Below are 20,552 nucleotides of genomic sequence, written 5' to 3' on the forward strand. Positions count from 1 at the left end.
GGGGTTCCTATTTTAAAAAAAACGCAGTTGATATCCGTTCGACCTACGGCAGCGCCATCTATCGGGCCAACCATAGCGCCATCTGGTTTCCCCCTTCAAGCTAGACGAGTTTGGTTGTTTGTGGTTTTTTCGTTTGACGCTTATTTCGTGAGATATTTGGCCCGGTCTTTATCAGTGGACCACCACATATATATATATATATATATATATATATATATATATATATATGTGTGTGTGTGTGTGTGTGTGTGTGTGTATGTGTTGTGATATTATTGGATTTCAGACATTTTGCATATGAGAAAAGGACAGCCATCGAGCTGTAGTTTGTAATGATACTAAGCATGACAACACGAGAGTAAAAAAAAACGAAATCTGTTTATAACGTTCGCCTACACCAAGACGCGCGGCCAGCGTTTAAAAGGTACTTTTAAATACTATGACTCGCTGGGCGCAGATATTTAAAATCATTGCCGCAGCGCTTGATAGCAAGAAGCTGCGAAACAGAAGAAAGAACAATTTATCATTTGTTAGGAAAATTCTAGAGTCTTTATAGTTGTTTGTACTTCTGGTCGCCGATATGTTAACATGTACTTCATTACCTTTGATGTTTGGTTGCCGACTTGTTAAGACGTGTTGTGTAGCACCGCTACAAGTTATATTTCTTTTGGTGTGAAAAACCACGTTATCACCAAGAAAACAAAAACGCTTTTGTAAACTTTGTGACGATAAAAAATACTTACGCGCACGCCAGGACATTTAATTTTTACAAAATATCACACATACAGAAGCAGCGATTGTTGGACTGCTCCATGTATGAGAAAAACATAAAAATGTAAGTTTTGTATTCATTGTAAATTTGGTAATGTTTATAGTTTAACGCCTTTCTTCTTTGAGAATATACTTTTCCTCCACTGTACAGAAAATCTATGCTTATTCTTTTCTTTAAATTAACCACAAATAATGTTTATGTTTAAATGAACTTTGTTACAGGTTCGCTCTTTATCGCGGTGTGTCGATTGTATTTGGGAGACCATTAACGTGCTCAATTTACGATCTGACAACTTTTTTTACAAAATTTCACTGTTTTGCATTCATTTCCAATTTTTTTTATTATTCAAATAGGTCCCTTAGGTAATTTCATTGAAGAGTCTGATTGCGTGAAAGCAATCCGGGTTAAGAGGTCATTTGAGAAACTATTTTCACGCAATCAATCCGTACGTCTCCTAAACACAATCGAGAACCGACGCATCATCGATCATTCATTAATTTTTCTCTTTTTCCAAGTCGTACCAAGAAACGGCCAAGGAGAACTGCCGTGAGTACGCAATCTAGTGTTAAAAGGTTGCATTCTTTATCTTGTCGGCAAACATTGCCATGAATTATCAACATCAATATTATATTTGGTTAAATGTGAAAAGCCAAACCAAAAAAAAACCTTTTAACGCTAGATGTGGCGCCCGAACAGGGACTTGACTAAAAAAAAAAAAAACTAATTTGTTCTTTTTATTTTCATGCTACCATCTGGAGAAAATTGGAAGCCGAAAACAGTGATAAAAAAAAGACGTATATGCAGAAAATCGCAGTAAGAATCCACAACAGCAATAAATAGCAGCGTGCAAGACAACTAATGTGAGTACGATTTTTCATTACGTTTGAAGCTTTGCGTACCGAGCATTCAGTCGGCCCGTGTCATTCACTCTCTACGTCTTTTTTCCTTTTCCTCAAGCAATTTAATTTCCAAATTTCTGTTTCCTTTTGCTATTAGATCCGCCTCTATCACATCATTTCGCTTACAATAGTTAGAAATAGTTAGCAAGAATTCCATTGTTGTGCATTTTAGTAAATCACAATGGCCGACAGTTTCAGTGCTCTATAAGTGTTTTTCATTTATTTTATCTCTCTCGTTGCCATATTGGCATTTTCGTGTGTCAGAGTTTCAATTGTTTATAACGCGCAAGCAATATCTGTGAAATCAGGACGCGAAATCCTTGGCGCACCTGACAAGTGAAAATCATAATTAAAAAAAAAAAAAAATTATCTTTTCTAGCTCGTGCAGTGTAACTACTTTAAATTTACGATGGCTGATGAGCAACCAAGGCAACTTAGACCGCGCGCGGGTGTAAACAAACCTGAATCTCGTAGTGAGGGAACAACAGACGACGAAGCGACACGTGAGCTGTCGGCGCCACAGACCGCGTCGCAGTCACATGAATGCTCGCTGTCAGATATACTAAAATTGTTTGCTGATATGAAAACCAGTTTTGAAGCAAACATGGAACAGTTAACAAACCAAAGTGACAATATTGAAACGCAAATCAGTCAGTTAACAAACCAAAGTGACAATATTGAAACGCAAATCAGTCGGTTAACAAACCAAAGTGACAATCTTGGAACGCAAATCAGTCAGTTAGCAAATCAAAGTGACAGCAGGTTCAGCAGTTTAGAATCAAGGATAGAGGACATCCAAGCACAAATCAAAAATTCGAATGACACCATGGAGGAAAAAATTAAAGCCATTACCACTGCTTACGCAAGCGAGCTAAACGCAAGCGTACACGCAAAAATTGATAGTGTTCTTTCGATGGTGGAATCCGCCGAGACCAATATTGGTAGCAAGTTCATAGATATGCAGGCCCAAATAGATGTGTGTAAATCAACTGCGAGTGACTCTTTGAAACATTACAGTGATGTTTCAAAGAGAGTAAGCCAATTGACAGAAAGTGTCAACCACGTTGGCGAGCGAGTCGAAGACCTTGCTCAGCAAATATCCGATGTCAATATTGACAAAAAGATCGCAGATGTCAACACCGGTATAAGAAATACACTTAATAGGGAATTTGAAGAGTGGATGCAATCCAAAGAACAGTACATTGTCAGCAATGTACACGCTGAACTAAAGGGTACGGTTAAATCTGCTACAGCAGAAATCTTAACCGCTCCCGGTACTTCTGGTGACACTTTAACCAGTGAATTAGGTGAAATCAGACGAGCATTTAGCCACGATCTTCCGGAATGGAAACGTCAGCTAAGCAATAATATAGATCAACTGAGACGAGAAGTTACGGAGTTGCAAGGTGACAATCAAAGTGAGTATTCGCTACCGCCAGAACACGATAATCGTCAATATCCCGAGTGTCAGGTACAATTCTCACCAACAGTAAATAATACGCGTGGCGAAACTTCTACGTCACGTAGTCATGCCGATCAACTAACACTCGTTGAACTAATGCGAGACGAGAGTGTGCTAAAACACAGAGTTTTTCAGCCTTTTATACCTGAAAAACGAAATATACATCCCATGGTATTTCTAAAATCATTCACAGGTGCTTTTCCGGAATCATGGAACGACAGGCAGCGGATACAGTTCATCTTAGGCTATGTACACGGTGAAGGATCAATTTGGGGTACAGAAATAATAGACAAATGTCACACCTATGCAGATTTTGAAAAGCATTTTTTGAATAAATTCTGGAGTTCAGGTATACAACAAAGACTCCGAAAGGAGGTTTACAACGCCGAACCTTTCAACACCAAAGGAGGAGGTTTGAGACGTTATTTTGAAAAATATCTACGTAAAATTCAGTATTGGGACACGCCCATTTCAACCAAAGATGTAATCATGATCTTAAAGTCAAAACTTCCTGTGTCAATAAGAGAAAAACTAGTTAATGTGAGTGAAGAAAACCTAGAAGCCTTTCTTTCTGTTCTTGACCATTTGGATATGATCTATGAGGATGTGCGTGCGAGCGCGCGGAATAATTATAATAATGGACCGCCCGTTCCGCAGCAGCACATAACAAATTGCGTCAATGGAATGTCATACCAACATAACACGGGACAACCAAACGCTCAGCCTTACGGCAATCATAACAGTTTCAACCGTCGTAATGGAAAACAATATAACAAATATCCACACCAGAATAGATACAATCCGATTTATCAAAACACACAGCAACAATACGGTAATTCACCGATAAATCATAACGGTAATTACCAGTACCAGAACAACAAGACGAATAATGGAAATCGTCACAAGGGAAAGAAATGGACCAATTATAACAGACCACAACAGTACAGTCAGCCGAGTCACTTCACTCCCTCTCAGCAAATAAATTTTTCACAGCCGAAAAATGCGACATTTTCTCATCAACCGAACCAACAGTTCAGGAACAATAGTCAGGACAATTCGTCGGATGCTTTTCCTGACACAGCCGGTCATAATAGCCAAGGAAATCCGACTATTTTTTACACACAGGCGAGCCAAGCACCAAACGCGATGTCAAATAACACGCAATCAAGTGATGCACAAGTCGTATGGGATACGAACGCGAATTTTCGACCTGGCAGGTCGCAAAATACTAGTCAAGTAAAAATAACTGACATTTCAGCTCCACCACAGTCGGAAAAACATTAGCAGCTTCTTTAGGCCTCCACGGGGAAGCTGCGGAACCAATGGGGGGCAACTTCATTAAAAGACATATCAACGTAATTAGATACGAAGACGACAGAGACTTACGGGACGAACTATTAGACGAAAAGAACACCTACGATAACAACGACTTTTGGGAAAACCAAGTACAAGCGTCAACTCTGATTCACATTTATGAGATACCAATCATTGCCATCATCGACACAGGTGCAAATATTAATGCTATGTCTATGTGTGTATATAAGAAGGTATGCTCTGTAACAAAAATTCCTTCACTTCCTGTACAAGGATGTACTGTATCCGGAAGCAGTAGGCTCCCTAGTACAGAAGGTTAGCTTGCAAGTACAAGCAACAATACAATTTAAATCCGACTGTATACCGTGCACATTTTTAGTAGTAAAGAACCTGTCAGTGCCATGCTTGTTAGGAATGGACTTTCTACGAAGAAATCGTGCCATCATTGATTTAGCTGAAGGTAAGTGCACGTTAAGACTAGATGATAGGACACTGGTCATTCATCTAATGAGAACCAAAGTCAGGATAACCAACCTGGAACGTAAAGTGAAAATACGTAGACTTTCTGACAGGCAGCATTATCACCGTGCGGTTGACGAGTTCAGTGACGTCAACAATGACCCTGACTTATTACCAACTGCCGACGAGTTACGCATAAAAATTGTGGAAACAGACGGACTCGACGACAGACAGAAGTATGAACTACACGACCTATTAGCAACATTTGTGAACATTTTTTCCAGAAAACCAGGTATCATAGCAGACTATGAATTTAACATGAGAGTGAAACCCCATGATACTTTTTGCAAAACAACCTATTCAGTTCCGCAGTCCCGTAAAGAAGCCGTCAAACAAGAAATACGTAAAATGCTTAAGTGGAAAATCATAGAACCGTCCGACTCTCCCTACAGTAGCCCGTTGTTACCTGTTTTCAAAAACGATGGAAGCGTCAGACTTGTCTTGGACGCAAGGAATATTAATAAAATCATCATTCCAGTATGCACAAGACCAGAACCACTGGAGGAACAACTACAAAAATTCCATAGTGTGAGGTTCTTATCCTCAATAGACCTCCGAAGTAGCTATTGGCAGGTGAAACTATCATCATCATCGAGGAAGTACACAGCCTTTATCTTTGCCGGCAGATCCTATCATTTTCGTGTAGTACCTTTCGGTCTCAACATTAGTTCTGGTGTTTTTATTGCAGCACTTGATTATGTGCTAGGACCAGAGTTACTTGACCAAGTCACCGTCTATGTTGATGATTTACTGATCGCAACGACTTCCTGGGAAGAACATTTAACTCTCCTACAAAAGATCTTTCAAAGATTCTCTGATTTTGGTGTTACCGCAAATTTACAAAAATCCAAATTTGCCAAGAAAGAAGTCAAGTTTTTAGGACATATAATTTCTTCGGAAGGAATCTCACCTGATCCCAGCAAGTTAACAGCAATAGAAAATTTCCCTGTGCCTTGCACTAAAAGGCAACTAAAAGGTTTCATTGGGTTAGCTTCATTCTTCCGTCACTTTATTCCGAATCAATCAATGAACAATCCCGCATTGTTAAATTTGCTCAAGAAAAACGTCCACTGGATGTGGACTTCTGAATGCCAAAAAGCCTTTGACAAGATCAAAGAAGCTCTTCTAAAGAGTAACATTTTAAGTCATCCAAACACGAGTTTAGATTTCTGCATTTCTTGCGATGCATCGTTTCAAGGATTAGGTGCATGTTTATTTCAAATAGACAAAACTGATGGGCAGGAGGAAGTCAAAATAATCAGCTTTGCCAGTCGGGTCTTAACCGAATGTGAGAGATCATATTCGGTAACCGAATTAGAGGGATTAGCCGTTGTGTGGGCTTTTCGCCGCTTTAATTACTATATTTATGGTCATAAAATCAGAGTATACTCAGATCATCAAGCACTGAGCTTCTTACTCTCTTGCAAACTGTATCATCCTCGGCTTACTCGATGGTGTTTATTTCTACAAGAGTATGATTTTGAAATTATTTACGTATAGGGCAAGAATAACATCATTGCTGATGCATTGTCACGTATGCCGGAAGGATTGCCGGAGCCTACTGAACTAATAGAACAGATTTCTAATCACAAAATTCTTCTTATGAAAGATCCTCGACATCGTAGTTACTTTCTGCGTCTTTGCCGTCAAATGAATACTCTTCAAGACACAGATCGCAATTGGCTAGAAATTAAACAGCTTCTTCAAGACAACCCTGATCACTCGTTGTCAAAATTTTATAAAGTACACAATGGAGTTTTGTTTCACCGAACTTCTCTGTTGACAGGAAGGTGGTGTGTCTGTATTCCTAAAGATTATGTTGAACATCTCATTTGGTACACTCACCTCTCCTGGGGTCACTATGGCCCAGAAAAATGCAAACGCAAGATTTCAACATACTGCTATGTACCTAATCTTCACAAGAAGGTGCACCAATTATTAAGAAATTGTTCCATTTGCCAAAAGGCGAAACCTTTCAACTTGTCAAATGCCTTACCTTTAAACCCGATAAGTACAGAAAGACCAAACCAAATCGTCAGTTTGGATTATGCAGGTCCACTTCCTCAGGGATGAGGAGGTGTGAAGTATCTGGTCGTATTGTTAGATCTTTTTACCAAACACGTGAGACTCTATGCAATGAAGTCATCTAATATACTTCCACTAATTAGACGTATTGAGAAAGACTATTTTCCTCGCTTTGGCAAGCCTGAAGCCATGTTATCTGATAACGCATCAACTTTCGTGGGGAAACGATGGAGAAATTTCCTTGCAACCAACGACATCAGACAAATTTTGATATCCCGGTATCGACCGCAAAGTAATCCCACAGAAAGAGTATTCAAAGAGTTCAATCGTTTCATACGAACGTATATTCCAAACCAGCAGACACGATGGATTGATGTCCGCCGCTCGTGGTCTCGCGGTAGCGTTCTCGCTTCCCGAGCTCGGGGTCCCGGGTTCGATTCCCGGCGGGGTCAGGGATTTTCACCTGCCTCGAGATGACTGGGTGTTTGTGTTGTCCTCATCATTTCATCATCATCCAGGAAAGTGGCGAAATTGGACTGAGCAAAGATTGGGTAATTGTACGGGCGCTGATAACCACGCAGTTGAGCGCCCCACAAACCAAACATCAACATCAACATCAACGATGGATTGATTTCGTCACACCCTTTGAAGAGATTGTTAATAACTTACCTCACACATCAACTGGTTTCACACCATCAGAACTAGTCTCTAAACGACTAGAAAGAAATGAATGGGTAGACCCTATCCCAAAATTACAACAGCCTGAAGTAACATTAGACGACAAGTTAAGACAAGCTCTCATATCTTTAACCACTCATGCCAACCTAAGAAAAAAGGCGCATGACAAACACATTAGCAAAGTCTTATCGTATCGTATAAATGAACGAGTGCTATTAAAGACCCACTTCAAACCATCTTTGATTCATCATAAGAATCGCAAGTGGCAGCACTTGTATGAAGGACCATATATTATCTTAAGAAAGCCGCACATTGGTTGCTATCTATTAGCTGACCCTGTATCTGGACGAATAAAAGGATTGTTTCATCACGCAGACTTGAAGAAATACCGAGTCAACCATTGAAAATATCTGTTAAGTTAAGCTGCTAAAAGAAAATATACACACACACTAGAAGTTGTCATACTATGTGTGAAGTACCAACGTATGTAAGAGTAATGCACAGGACTAACACCCTGTCGACCTGCCACAACAAGATAAGTAATTTATATGAGCACCTTAAGTAAAACACATTTATTGTAGGAGAGCAAGATTTGCCTTAGATGTAAGTTAGTTTTAAGTTAATTGAGCCATGAATGGCCACAGCCGAAAGAGCTGACAAATAAATATTATAGTAGGGACGTGCTAAGTGCCACCTGCTACCACTAGTTTTAAGTATAGCAAAGCTCTCTCCTCTTGGATGAAATAAATTAAAATGATCATTCAGACCAGAATGATTGCTCGTAAAAAAAAAATAAAAAATAAAAAAAAAAATTATCAAGGTCGCTTACTCTAATGAGGTAAATGTTATGTTATGCATAAGGAGTGTGTGACAACAAATTGTATGAGACCACCTATGAAACGCAGCAGGCAAAAAAGCAGCAGCTTAGCATATAAGAATCAAGTAAGTCAATAACGATCCAGGTAGCAGGAAAGAAGTGCGCAACTCAATTATTTTATTATAATACGGAGAAAACCGTATACGCTCATAACAATTTTACGGCACAGTGCAGCTGAAATACAAAGATCATTTATAAATAAATTAGTTTAGTACTAGAAATATCTATTTCAGGTCCTCGAGATACGACGATTTTTTTTTAGAAAACCAATTTTTACGATACATGGAACAGAAGATAGTTAACAGACACAGTTCACTGCTAATGCATGGTTTAAGTAATTTTAGATATGCATAGAAAATTGTTTAGAGAGCTGGATCAGACGACACTGAAACTACTGTATCGATTTAATTGTACTATTTGTCATGAAAAACTAAGGTGATAATAATTTATGTTAAGCTCATCATATCATACGTCATTAACACTGTGTCTTCAAATCTCTTCACTCCATAAAAGGCTTTTGTGTTTTCCTCTAACCAGTATCCTTACCATCCTACCTTATCCAGTAGAGAAGTGAATTTTACGAGCTGGTTGCATGATTGATACATGCAGGCTATACGAATGGATAGTCGTGACACATTGGTTGTCGACGGGCTATGCTTATTCTTCGCTGTTATGTGCAATTGCACGACAGGGAACACCAAGCTTCCCAATTACCCTAATGGTAGTTTGAACACGAACTGTTCATCACGTAAACGAAGCCACATTGACTATGTCTTCAAACTAACGACGTAATAGAGAGAAAATAAAAGAGCTGAACTTGAGAAAAGAGTAACCATTGTAAAAAGAAAAGAATAACAAGATTTCGAACAGTGTCTAGGAAGCACAAACTACGAACAAGAGACACGCTTTTCGTCAGGCTTTGTAGTCACAGAGACTAAATATTTCTTTGTAAATAATTTTTAGACATGATACGTATACTAAATGTTAACTGTACTTTGTAGTAATAATGCAGTCAGCAATAAATGGACACGTATATGCTGCTGCGTGTGAACCGACTATAGACAAGTAATTAATGGACACGTATAGAAGTGGTGCGTGTGAACCTTAACATGACGACCAAATAAATGTGAACACGAATTAACAATAACGTGTGAACTGAAAAGGTGATAACTCCAAGGACACGTGTGAAATACCGCGTGTGAAGTAATGTTATAAGTACCTGTACCACGAAACCACGATGTAGAAAGCCGAAGTGTGAAAGTGAGTAAGTGTTGTACTTACCACAAACGGTACTGTACGCCTTTCCACGGACACATTCTTCGAAACAGCTGCGGGAGTCGCCGCAACTGGCGCTGCTTCCGTAATCCAGAGTCGATGAAAAACTGTGTAAAAATTCATACCACGGCTAGTAGACACCTAACGCTCTGCTTCTCGCAGAATACTGCTGCTAGCGTTGTGGAACTGTCAAGTTATTATCACGTGATTGTGACCAACGGACGTAACACTGTGTACGCTGAGCGCTCAACAATCAATTTTTCTTTGCACAACGAGCGCGGATGCCAAATGTGTTTGAAATGCATTCAAAATAAAATATGATAAAGCAATGAATTAAGCACTCATGTACCTTGTGAAATTATAAAGACACTAATCGGAAGAGTCTTAAGCTCGATTTTGACAATTGCTACCGAATTTACTGACCAGGCCGAGTAATGACGAAAACGTGTCGAACCAAATAAAACCAGAAAAATAGATAAATATGAGAACTAAGCATTCCTAAGAGAATGAGACCTTATGTACATAAAAAATTGTTATCCTTACCTAATCCAATTTTCTTTTAGACTAAGTTATTAGTAAGTAAGCACATTCTAATACAGATTTTTTTCTGTATTTTTCATGTACGAAAACATAAATGGAAGCACGGACAAGTGTCAAGTGAAATAGAGACCGCCACCATACGGCTCAACATGTTGCAGAACCAGTCTTCCAGTTCCTGACCCACGACGTATTTCCAACGCAACATCACACCCCGACAACTACTCCAACTTCCACAGTGAAAGTGATGCCCTACTTTTCCTCCACTGTGAAAGTGTAATCAATTTCCCCACTCAAGTGCAGTGCTATCATTTATACCCGAAGTTCTACCACTCCCAGTGCAACTCATACCTACCCAAGTGTAGTGAAACATTTTTTTTTGCAGGTCATAAAAGCCACAAATAAGTAAAGTGCTACGTATTTACTGCAAGAAATCTTCGACGAAACAACGACAAAAATATTCCTGTAGTATGTCACTGTAAAACAAGAATGTCAATTTTTTGTAACATATTTTTTCCACGAGTGCACACAGCACCCAGACTTCCTGCGAGGTCAAGTAATTTATTTCTTTGTTATTTTTTTATTTTTATTATGCCATGTATAATGTATCTATGTATGTGTCTTTTTATCTTAATTTCATTATCTTTTACCGAGAAATGAACATTTGTTATCCTTGTACAATACATTAGAAAGGGCACAGTTCAATTGTCATGTAGTTACCCTATGGACAAATTACTATCAATTTCAGTCGTACGAATATACTTACCTGATACTCTGTATGTTAACCACTTTGCTTGATGTAATGTGTAAAATCGATTTAAAGAATTTTTGCAAGTAATACTAACTTGTTTCACGAAAGCAATAATATCACGACTACGCGTGAGTCTCGATGATCCTGACGGAGTCATCGCTCCTCACGCGGGAAGCAATATGATATTATTGGATTTCAGACATTTTGCATATGAGAAAAGGACAGCCATCGAGCTGTAGTTTGTAATGATACTAAGCATGACAACACGAGAGTAAAAAAAAACGAAATCTGTTTATAACGTTCGCCTACACCAAGACGCGCGGCCAGCGTTTAAAAGGTACTTTTAAATACTATGACTCGCTGGGCGCAGATATTTAAAATCATTGCCGCAGCGCTTGATAGCAAGAAGCTGCGAAACAGAAGAAAGAACAATTTATCATTTGTTAGGAAAATTCTAGAGTCTTTATAGTTGTTTGTACTTCTGGTCGCCGATATGTTAACATGTACTTCATTACCTTTGATGTTTGGTTGCCGACTTGTTAAGACGTGTTGTGTAGCACCGCTACAAGTTATATTTCTTTTGGTGTGAAAAACCACGTTATCACCAAGAAAACAAAAACGCTTTTGTAAACTTTGTGACGATAAAAAATACTTACGCGCACGCCAGGACATTTAATTTTTACAAAATATCACACATACAGAAGCAGCGATTGTTGGACTGCTCCATGTATGAGAAAAACATAAAAATGTAAGTTTTGTATTCATTGTAAATTTGGTAATGTTTATAGTTTAACGCCTTTCTTCTTTGAGAATATACTTTTCCTCCACTATACAGAAAATCTATGCTTATTCTTTTCTTTAAATTAACCACAAATAATGTTTATGTGTAAATGAACTTTGTTACAGGTTCGCTCTTTATCGCGGTGTGTCGATTGTATTTGGGAGACCATTAACGTGCTCAATTTACGATCTGACAACTTTTTTTACAAAATTTCACTGTTTTGCATTCATTTCCAATTTTTTTTTTGTTATTCAAATAGGTCCCTTAGGTAATTTCATTGAAGAGTCTGATTGCGCGAAAGCAATCCGGGTTAAGAGGTCATTTGAGAAACTATTTTCACGCAATCAATCCGTACGTCTCCTAAACACAATCGAGAACCGACGCATCATCGATCATTCATTAATTTTTCTCTTTTTCCAAGTCGTACCAAGAAACGGCCAAGGAGAACTGCCGTGAGTACGCAATCTAGTGTTAAAAGGTTGCATTCTTTATCTTGTCGGCAAACATTGCCATGAATTATCAACATCAATGTTATATTTGGTTAAATGTGAAAAGCCAAACAAAAAAAAACCTTTTAACGCTAGAGTGTGTAGAGATGAGATATGAATAAATAACAGAACATTAGTTTCCATATTAAGCTCACTTTGTTTCGTGTATGAACATACTAAAATACTAAAGACCATTGTACACAATCGATAAATTATCGTTAAGCCCGAAATGTAACCGTTCAAATGTCCAAATGTATAAGTTAAGTTTTCATTCGGTTTTCTCTTTATATTAAGCTAGCAGCTCTAATATTGTTGTATAGCTGATCGGTGGACAAATATTCTACTACTACTAAAACTACTCCTGTGATTAGTACTTACAGGAGACTTGTACCGTTTTTTGTGACAGTTGGTTCCCCGAGTCTCCACGCTGGCTGGCGTGCAGGGGTCGCGAGCAGGAGGCGCTGGCTGTTGTGCGTCGCATAGCAGCCACCAATGGCTCCACGGTGCCCCCGTTCGCCCTGCAGGTGATCCAGACCGTGGCCAAGAGCAAGACAGACAGGAGGGGCTTCCTCTGCATCTTTTCCAGCTGGAACGTCTTCAGGAACACAGTAATCCTCATCGTTGCCAGGTGCTTACCAAATAAATTTCTGACTCCTCTATTCCACTAAAACCTAGCAGCTAATGACTAGCACACATTATCTGCAGTCTTTCCAATTTGCTGCTTCAAGGGGAGTGCTGTGGTGTCCTGAAACACATGAAACCTTCCTCATTTCCTTGCAATCAAAAATGACTGAAAACTTTTGTGTCACCGGGTGACAACTTCCAACTCCAGTGCTGCATGTGGGATGTTTCTTCCTGTACTGTGGCGGGCGTGGAATTAGGAACGTCAAGAGCTAACTGCACTTCATTTATTGATTGATTCCTCCGTACAGCAAGACGGTTGGCAATGCCGTGGTTTGGCCACTGCCTCACAGACAGTGTGTAGCGATGGAACGCTCTTCAAGAACCACGATTAATTGACAATTAAAACTTGCATTACGGAAACCATTGCATCTTCAAGAGCAAAATGCTACAAAAGGTAGCGAAAGGCTTACCAATCTTCGGCACTGCATTTCTCGAACACATATATATCATAAACTCTGTCAAAGAAATCACGCCCATCAACAATCGACTTATGACTATGCTCATTCAGAGCCCCTATAAAATATATACACTCGAAAATACTATGAGCAAAATTCACCAAGATGACGTGAAAATACTAATGGGAGACTTCAACTCTCTATTTGGGACAGAAAAAACCTGTAGAAAAATCATTGGTACAAATTCAACACACCGAAACGCTTAGACCAACGGCACACGTCTGACTGACATTTGCCAACAATTCAACCACAAAAGAATGTCTTCCCACTTTAGGAAGTAGCCTGTTCCCAAGAAACATATTTGGCTACCAGGTGCAAGCTGCTTTCGTTCGCCTTTCGAGACTCGCTGAAAGCCAGATTTTTAATTCTTTTGTAGCAGAGCTACAAGCAGGCAGATACAAACGCAATAAGGGAATCGTAAGATAACGCGCCTTGCTACTTTCACTAACCCCATAGTGTCAGAGCGAAAACCTTACGGTACTGCCAAATTCATAATGACGACATATTTTTTGTTGTTGTGAATACATAATTATATCTATGAAATGCCACATTTTCATAATAATTGCGAATGATACAGGAAATGAAGTAAATACAGATCTTTTCGAAGTCAAAAGTCGGTAGTGTCCTACTAATTCGTGATAAAATGGGCTCAATCGTCTTACAGATACTTAATGCTTTATTAAGATAGTCGGCCGTCGTGATGTTTCTGTAGTAGGCTGAATTTAATTTGTATTAGTACAGTGAATATTTTAATTGGATTTTCCATTAGTTTACTAAACGCAACAGTAATCATCAAAGAGAAATTAATCAGCAAAAGAATTTTCTTTCACGATATCTAAAACGATCTGACAACGCTAAAATTGTTTACAAATTCTACGCCAGTAGAAACCTACTGGTTCCAACTATATCATTATACCAGAGTAGTTTTAAGAGTATTTTCGTCTAGAAATGAATTGCGTTGACGGTTGATGGATCAAGAGCGGGAAAGGTAAAAGTTTACGAATATATGACGAGAGGGACAAGTGCTTGAGAGAGGACTTCCCTATCAATACAAGTGTCTGAGAGACGACTTTAATTTCAATCTCCTCGATAGTTTTGTTTCTCAAATCAAGAAGTGCGTTATCATGCAGTAGCACATGTGATGTAGTTGTGTTGCTCGATTTTCTTACGCTGAGACCGAAAGGTGTCTCAGTTGTTGGCAACAAATTCCAGCCGTGTTGCATACAGCCCTTGGGGCAGAATTCGTAGTCCAAAACACACCTCTGGAGCTATCAAATGTAAAACATTATGTTCACACTACTCTTTGCTCGAGTTTGTGTTTTGGAGGGGCTCAGCCTTTCATTTCTTCTTAGGAAGTTAATGATAAAGGCATCATAACACGTCACCAGTAACAGTACTGCATTCGAATGCTCAATGAGCGACCTGATGACGTTCAATAATAGTCACTCCGTTGATTTTTGTTGTTTCGAATCAGAGCATGCAGTACTCCTACACCAGACTTCTGAACTTTGCCTGTTGAATGCAAATGTCGCATGATGGTAAAATGGTAATCTATCACATACATCAGTAATCGAGACTTCCTTAATGTGGAAAATCATTCATGCCAGACCGATCTTTGTTGAAACAAGAATATCTTTTTCTGGCGTATTTTTCCCAAAAGCACTCACTCCACACACAATTCAAATCTTTCCAGCTGCCTCCTCTGCATTCACCCCTCTGTTATACCAAAAGTAAACGTTGTGTTGCAGATGTTACACCTATTTCCACTTGCGACTCAATTTTACAATGCTTAACTGTAGTTCACGATTTTCAAGTATGCAAAATCCAATGCTTAACTGCAAGAGGATAACTAGAACTTCAAATTCTTAAATGACAGTTGATATATACACTGACAGTGTGGCGCCGCCTTCACCTGGGCGGCGCCGGATTTCAGGCGGCGGGTGGCGTCTGGCCGGTGGCCGGTAGCCGCTGCAGCGCGAGGAAACGCTCGAGCGTAAGCTGTTACGATCGCGGCGCAGCCACGAGCTGTCCTGCGGAATTGTTTCTGGAATACTTGTTATTGCTGGTGGGTAGAATGTTAAGCGAATTATCTTCGCTGTTCAGTCAGACCCATAACTTTAGACCGACTGTGGTAAAAAAAAAAAAAATACAGTTGGACGGGAACAGGCGACTATAAGTTTAGAACGCATGACGCTTGCCACTTGACCACGGGCTCACATAGTCCGAGAACGTCTCGGAAGTAGACAACACTTCCTCCTAACACTTCCGCATCTTACAGTGTTCCCAGATTGTGCAGATGGCCGGACTTAGAGTTGTCAGGGGCGGTCAGTTTTATTGGCCACCTTAAGTGAATGACTCGGACTTAGTCTGGCGGCCGGCCGGCGGTCAGTTTTATTGTCTAAGACTGTACATTACATTTGGGTCTAGTGAAGCAGGAATCAGGGGATACAACCCGTCGGCTGTGACCAATGACGTCAGAATTGGCCAGAGAGCATGTATTACACAGATGAAAGAGCTGACAAGACTGTTCAGAAACAAAGGAATACGACAGACGAATAATATAGTTGACATATATCAAGGCAAGTAGTATTTTCACGTTAAGGATATCGCGTGTTTGTATGGTATTATTTCTGTGAAAAATGAAGGGCGAAAATGGATGGAAATACTGGTCGCATAGAATTCGTACCTCACGTCACATATATATGGGTTGTATCTCGAACCTCATTCGAACTGTATTGGTTAACTGCAGTACCGGATACAAGTTTAGCGTACGTCGATTTCTTCGTTTTCATTAGCATTAATTCTGTTGATCAGTTGAACTATATTGGTCAACTGAAGCACGGGATACAAATTTTACATGTGTTGTTTCTTTCGCCTCCGCTATCACTAACAGTCTGTTGTTACGTAGATATGAGTTCTACCGATGGCAGAACGAGCTACGTCCATAATATTTGTACCCCGTACTTCCGTTGACCTATATATACGTACACTGCTAACGAAAACGTGGAAATGGACGTACGTTACATTTACACCCTGTACCTCAGTTGAACTACACGAAGAGGCAATAAGACGACACACACACAATTTGTATCCCGTACTTCACTATGGGGTACAGTTTTTTTTCGCCTTTGATGCTAATAGTATCGAGTGAAAGTTATAGTTTTGATATTCAGCAGTGACAATAGTATCCCATTCTTTAGTTGAGCTGTATAAGTATACACAACATTTGTATCCTGCTCTTCCAGTTGACATACATAGGTAAACCTCATCAGTGTTACATACGTCGTTCTTTTCGAATAGGTAGTGTCAGTGTAAAGGTCAACTGAAGGACGGGATACAAATTTTAGTTGTGTCGGGCCTTTCGCCTTTAATATTGCTAGCACAGATCCGGAAAAATTGTACTGGTAGTAGGGCTGGGAAACGAAAGAAAAGCGACAGCTGCGAAATTTCTATTACGTAGTGGAGTACACGAAAACATACGTAATGGCGTAATAAAAAAATGAAATAAGTGAAAACAGTCAAATGCAGTAAAAGAAAGAAATAGAAAACTGAACTTACCAGACGGGAACTTCTTAAAAGAACCGAAGCTCGGCTCGCCTCGAAAAACGTCAACAAAAATCACATACCCACATACACAACAAGCAAAACATTACGAAAACACCCACCCACACACACACACACACACACACACACACACAAACACACGCATTCACCCCACCCCCATCCTAATGTGAAATTAGCTAACATACGGGTACCGGTACTACTTTAAACACCACATCGTCACATTCTTGACCTGAATCTACAGCCCCCCCCCCCCCCCAAACCCATAATCCCACCAGAGGTTCCCCCCTGTTGTACTTTCTTTTGCCAAAATGCGACTCGTCATTTTCGACCATAACACACGGCCCCCTATATCTCTATTCCCTGCAAAAAGAGTACCAATCCACAACTGTGCGCTTACTCACACAACATTCATGGACACACAGCCACACAGGATATCTCAAACACCATCAGTACGTGATTTTCATAATGTCTCTCAAGGCGAGCTTAGATTTTTCTAACCACGTCCCTCGTCTAATGGACCGCCACAACCGATCTTTCCTGTAGCGCCATACGAATAAGTCGTGAGTACGGCGACGAGATATACTTGTGAGGCGCATATGTTCGCCGCACTCACGACATCGAACATACTCGGCAACGAGACCACACATTTGTAAAAAACAAATCGTGGCCAACATGTCTACGCCCATAGCTTCTCTCAAATCATCTATGTTCATCGGAACGGATAAATCAATAACTACTAACGAAAATGATATACTAAAAATTGTCCTAAAATAAGAAACTAATATTCCAAATTACCTCAATATCACTAAGAATGAAATTAAGTACGGAATGAACTGCAAACAAACAATTATTTAAGTAAATGCACACCAAGAATATTTTGAGCAATATGTAGCGATCTCTTTTAAAATCACATTCAATTATTTTAATGTACAATGATAGCGCTTATCCGGAACACAGAACTGTTTCATTATCTATGGCCGAAAGTTAAGACATTATTATCTACGAATAATGTAAGACGTTATGGGAGCCTTTATATTTAATGAAGTAACAGCTTTTTCATGAGATGAGAAAACATTTTATTTTCCAAGCACAGATCAAAAACTCACAGGAATAAACAACTCGTAACCAAGCCGACTACGGCAAAGATAAATATCTATCAGCTGCAGCTTTCACCCGCTGTTTTTGGCGCAATGGATAAATGACGTCGCCCCCTCCTTTTGAAACTGGGTGCACCAGGTATGTGGGGAAACTTGCACTTGATTTTTCTACCAGCTCTCGTGAAAACATCTGGTGCAGGCAATGGCTGCTCCTGTTCTGCACTTGCTGCTTCGTTGTCCTCTTCTGAAACCGAGGGCTCGGCGAGACTCTCTGCTGTTTCTTTGGCCTCCACGTTTGAGGGTGATTTTGCAGACCGAGGAAGGAGTGTACCCTCTTCGGTGCAAGCAGGTTGAAGCCGCTCAATTGAGACTGTCTCTTCTTTACCATCCTTATCGATTTATGAAGCTGTGGCTTCCTCTTGTGATTACCCTGTATGGTCCAGAGTAAGGCGAAACAAGCGGCGGGCGCACCGTATCATCCCTAAGCCACACGTGGGACGTTGCTTGCAGGTCTTTATGTACAAACACTCTCCGGTCTCCATGTCTGACAGGGTTAGTGGGTTTGATGTTTCTCATTCTAACGCTGAGTTGTCTCGCGAATTGCGTGCATAGCTCAGGGGCGAACGGCTGTGTAGATGCTGGAACGATAAATTCTCCAGGAACCCTCAATTGCTCGCCATAAACCAATTCTGCGGAAGAGCATTGTAAGTCCTCCTTCACGGCCGTTCTCAATCCGAGTAGGACCAGCGGTAGTGCTTCAGGCCATGAAGTGGAACTATACATTAATGCAGCTTTGAGCGTGCGGTGTAGTCGTTCCACCATTCCATTACTAGATGGATGATAACTTGTGGTGCGTAGGTGGTTGCACCCGCACAGTAGTAAAAGTTCATTGAAAAGTTGGCTTTCAAACTGCCTTCCGCGATCTGTTGTTATGTTTTGCGGAACGCCAAACCTGGAGAACCATGAATGCAACAGTGCTTTTGCAACCGACTCCGCAGAAATGTCTTGTATTACAACTACTTCTGGCCACCTGGTAAATCGATCAATGATTGTGAGCAAATAGCGTTGTTCTGAAGAGCACGATAGCGGACCAACAATGTCCACATGTATATGTGAAAATCTTGCAGATGGCGTCGGGAAGTCAGCAATAGGCGCAAAGTCATGTCTGCTGATTTTATTACGCTGGCATGTTACGCATGCACGCGCCCATGCACGACAATCTTTTTGTATTCCAGGCCACACTACTTTGGAGGAAACTAACTTGGCTGTAGCTCGTACTCCTGGATGTGATAGGTTATGTAGTGCACTATAAATCTCGCGACGATATTGTTCTGGTATGTAAGGTCGCTCCTTTCCTTTTGCTACATCACACCAAATGCCGTCTGGAACATATGGGACAGACACACGTCGGAGCTGCAGCGCAATTCTCTGTTCCTCTATTAGACGGCGCAAGAAAGGATCTTCTCGTTGTTTAGACGCTAACTCGGTCCAACGAATTGAATTTAAACTGGCACAATTCCTAGACAGGCAATCTGCGACCGGGTTGTCTTTTCCTGAAATGTGACGCACGTCAGTTGTGAACTGTGCAATGTACTCGACTTGCCTGCACTGACGTGGTGACTTGAGCTCTGTGTCTCGTTGAAATATAGCTACTAACGGCTTGTGATCGGTAAAAATTGCAAAGTGCCTCCCTTCGACAGACGTGCGAAAATGCTTTATGGCTAAGTAAGTAGCAAGCAACTCACGGTCAATAGCACTCCATTTTTGCTGCTGTCGAGTCAGGTTTTTAGAGAAAAATGCGAGCGGTAGCCATCTGCCATCAACTTCTTGCTGTAGCGCTGCACCCACTGCTGTATGGCTCGCATCAACCATGAGCGCTAAAGGAGCGCTCAATCTTGGATGTCCCAGTAGTGTTGCCCGAGAAAGACATTTCTTTAAGTCATGGAAAGCTGCTTCAGAATCTGGACTCCATGGAATTTTACGATTTCCTGTTGTATTTTTACCTGCAAGTAACGTTGTGAGTGGCTCTTGGGCGGCAGCTAATTTAGGTAAGTGACGTCTGTAATAGTTGAGCATGCCTAAAAATCTGCGAAAACCTTTGTAAGTTGTGGGAAGGGACATCTGTTGTACTGCTTCAACCCGCTCAGGCAAAGGCGACAGGCCTGCTGCTGAAACCAAATATCCCAGGAACTTAACCCCGCGTTTTCCAAACGTGCACTTTGTTTCGTTAATAATTATGCCATACTCTGTCAGACGGCGGAAAAGCTGCCGCAGATGTTCGACATGCTGATATACAGAACCAGAGAATACTAAAATGTCGTCCATATAACAAAATACGAATGGTAATTCTCGAAGCACCTCATGCATGAATCTTTGC

General features: G+C 40.4%; 1 protein-coding gene across 1 annotated transcript in view; it reads left to right on the plus strand.

Moving 5' to 3' along the window:
• Positions 1-20,552, plus strand: part of LOC126175250 (solute carrier family 22 member 7-like) — a 163,762-nt gene that overhangs the window by 63,813 nt on the left and 79,397 nt on the right. The window contains exon 5 of the mRNA XM_049921891.1: positions 12,782-13,003. Within this exon, the coding sequence (XP_049777848.1) occupies positions 12,782-13,003 (222 nt within the window). The remainder of the gene's footprint in view (positions 1-12,781; positions 13,004-20,552) is intronic.

The sequence above is a fragment of the Schistocerca cancellata genome, chromosome 3, assembly GCF_023864275.1.
Source record: "Schistocerca cancellata isolate TAMUIC-IGC-003103 chromosome 3, iqSchCanc2.1, whole genome shotgun sequence".
Classification (NCBI taxonomy): domain Eukaryota; kingdom Metazoa; phylum Arthropoda; class Insecta; order Orthoptera; family Acrididae; genus Schistocerca; species Schistocerca cancellata.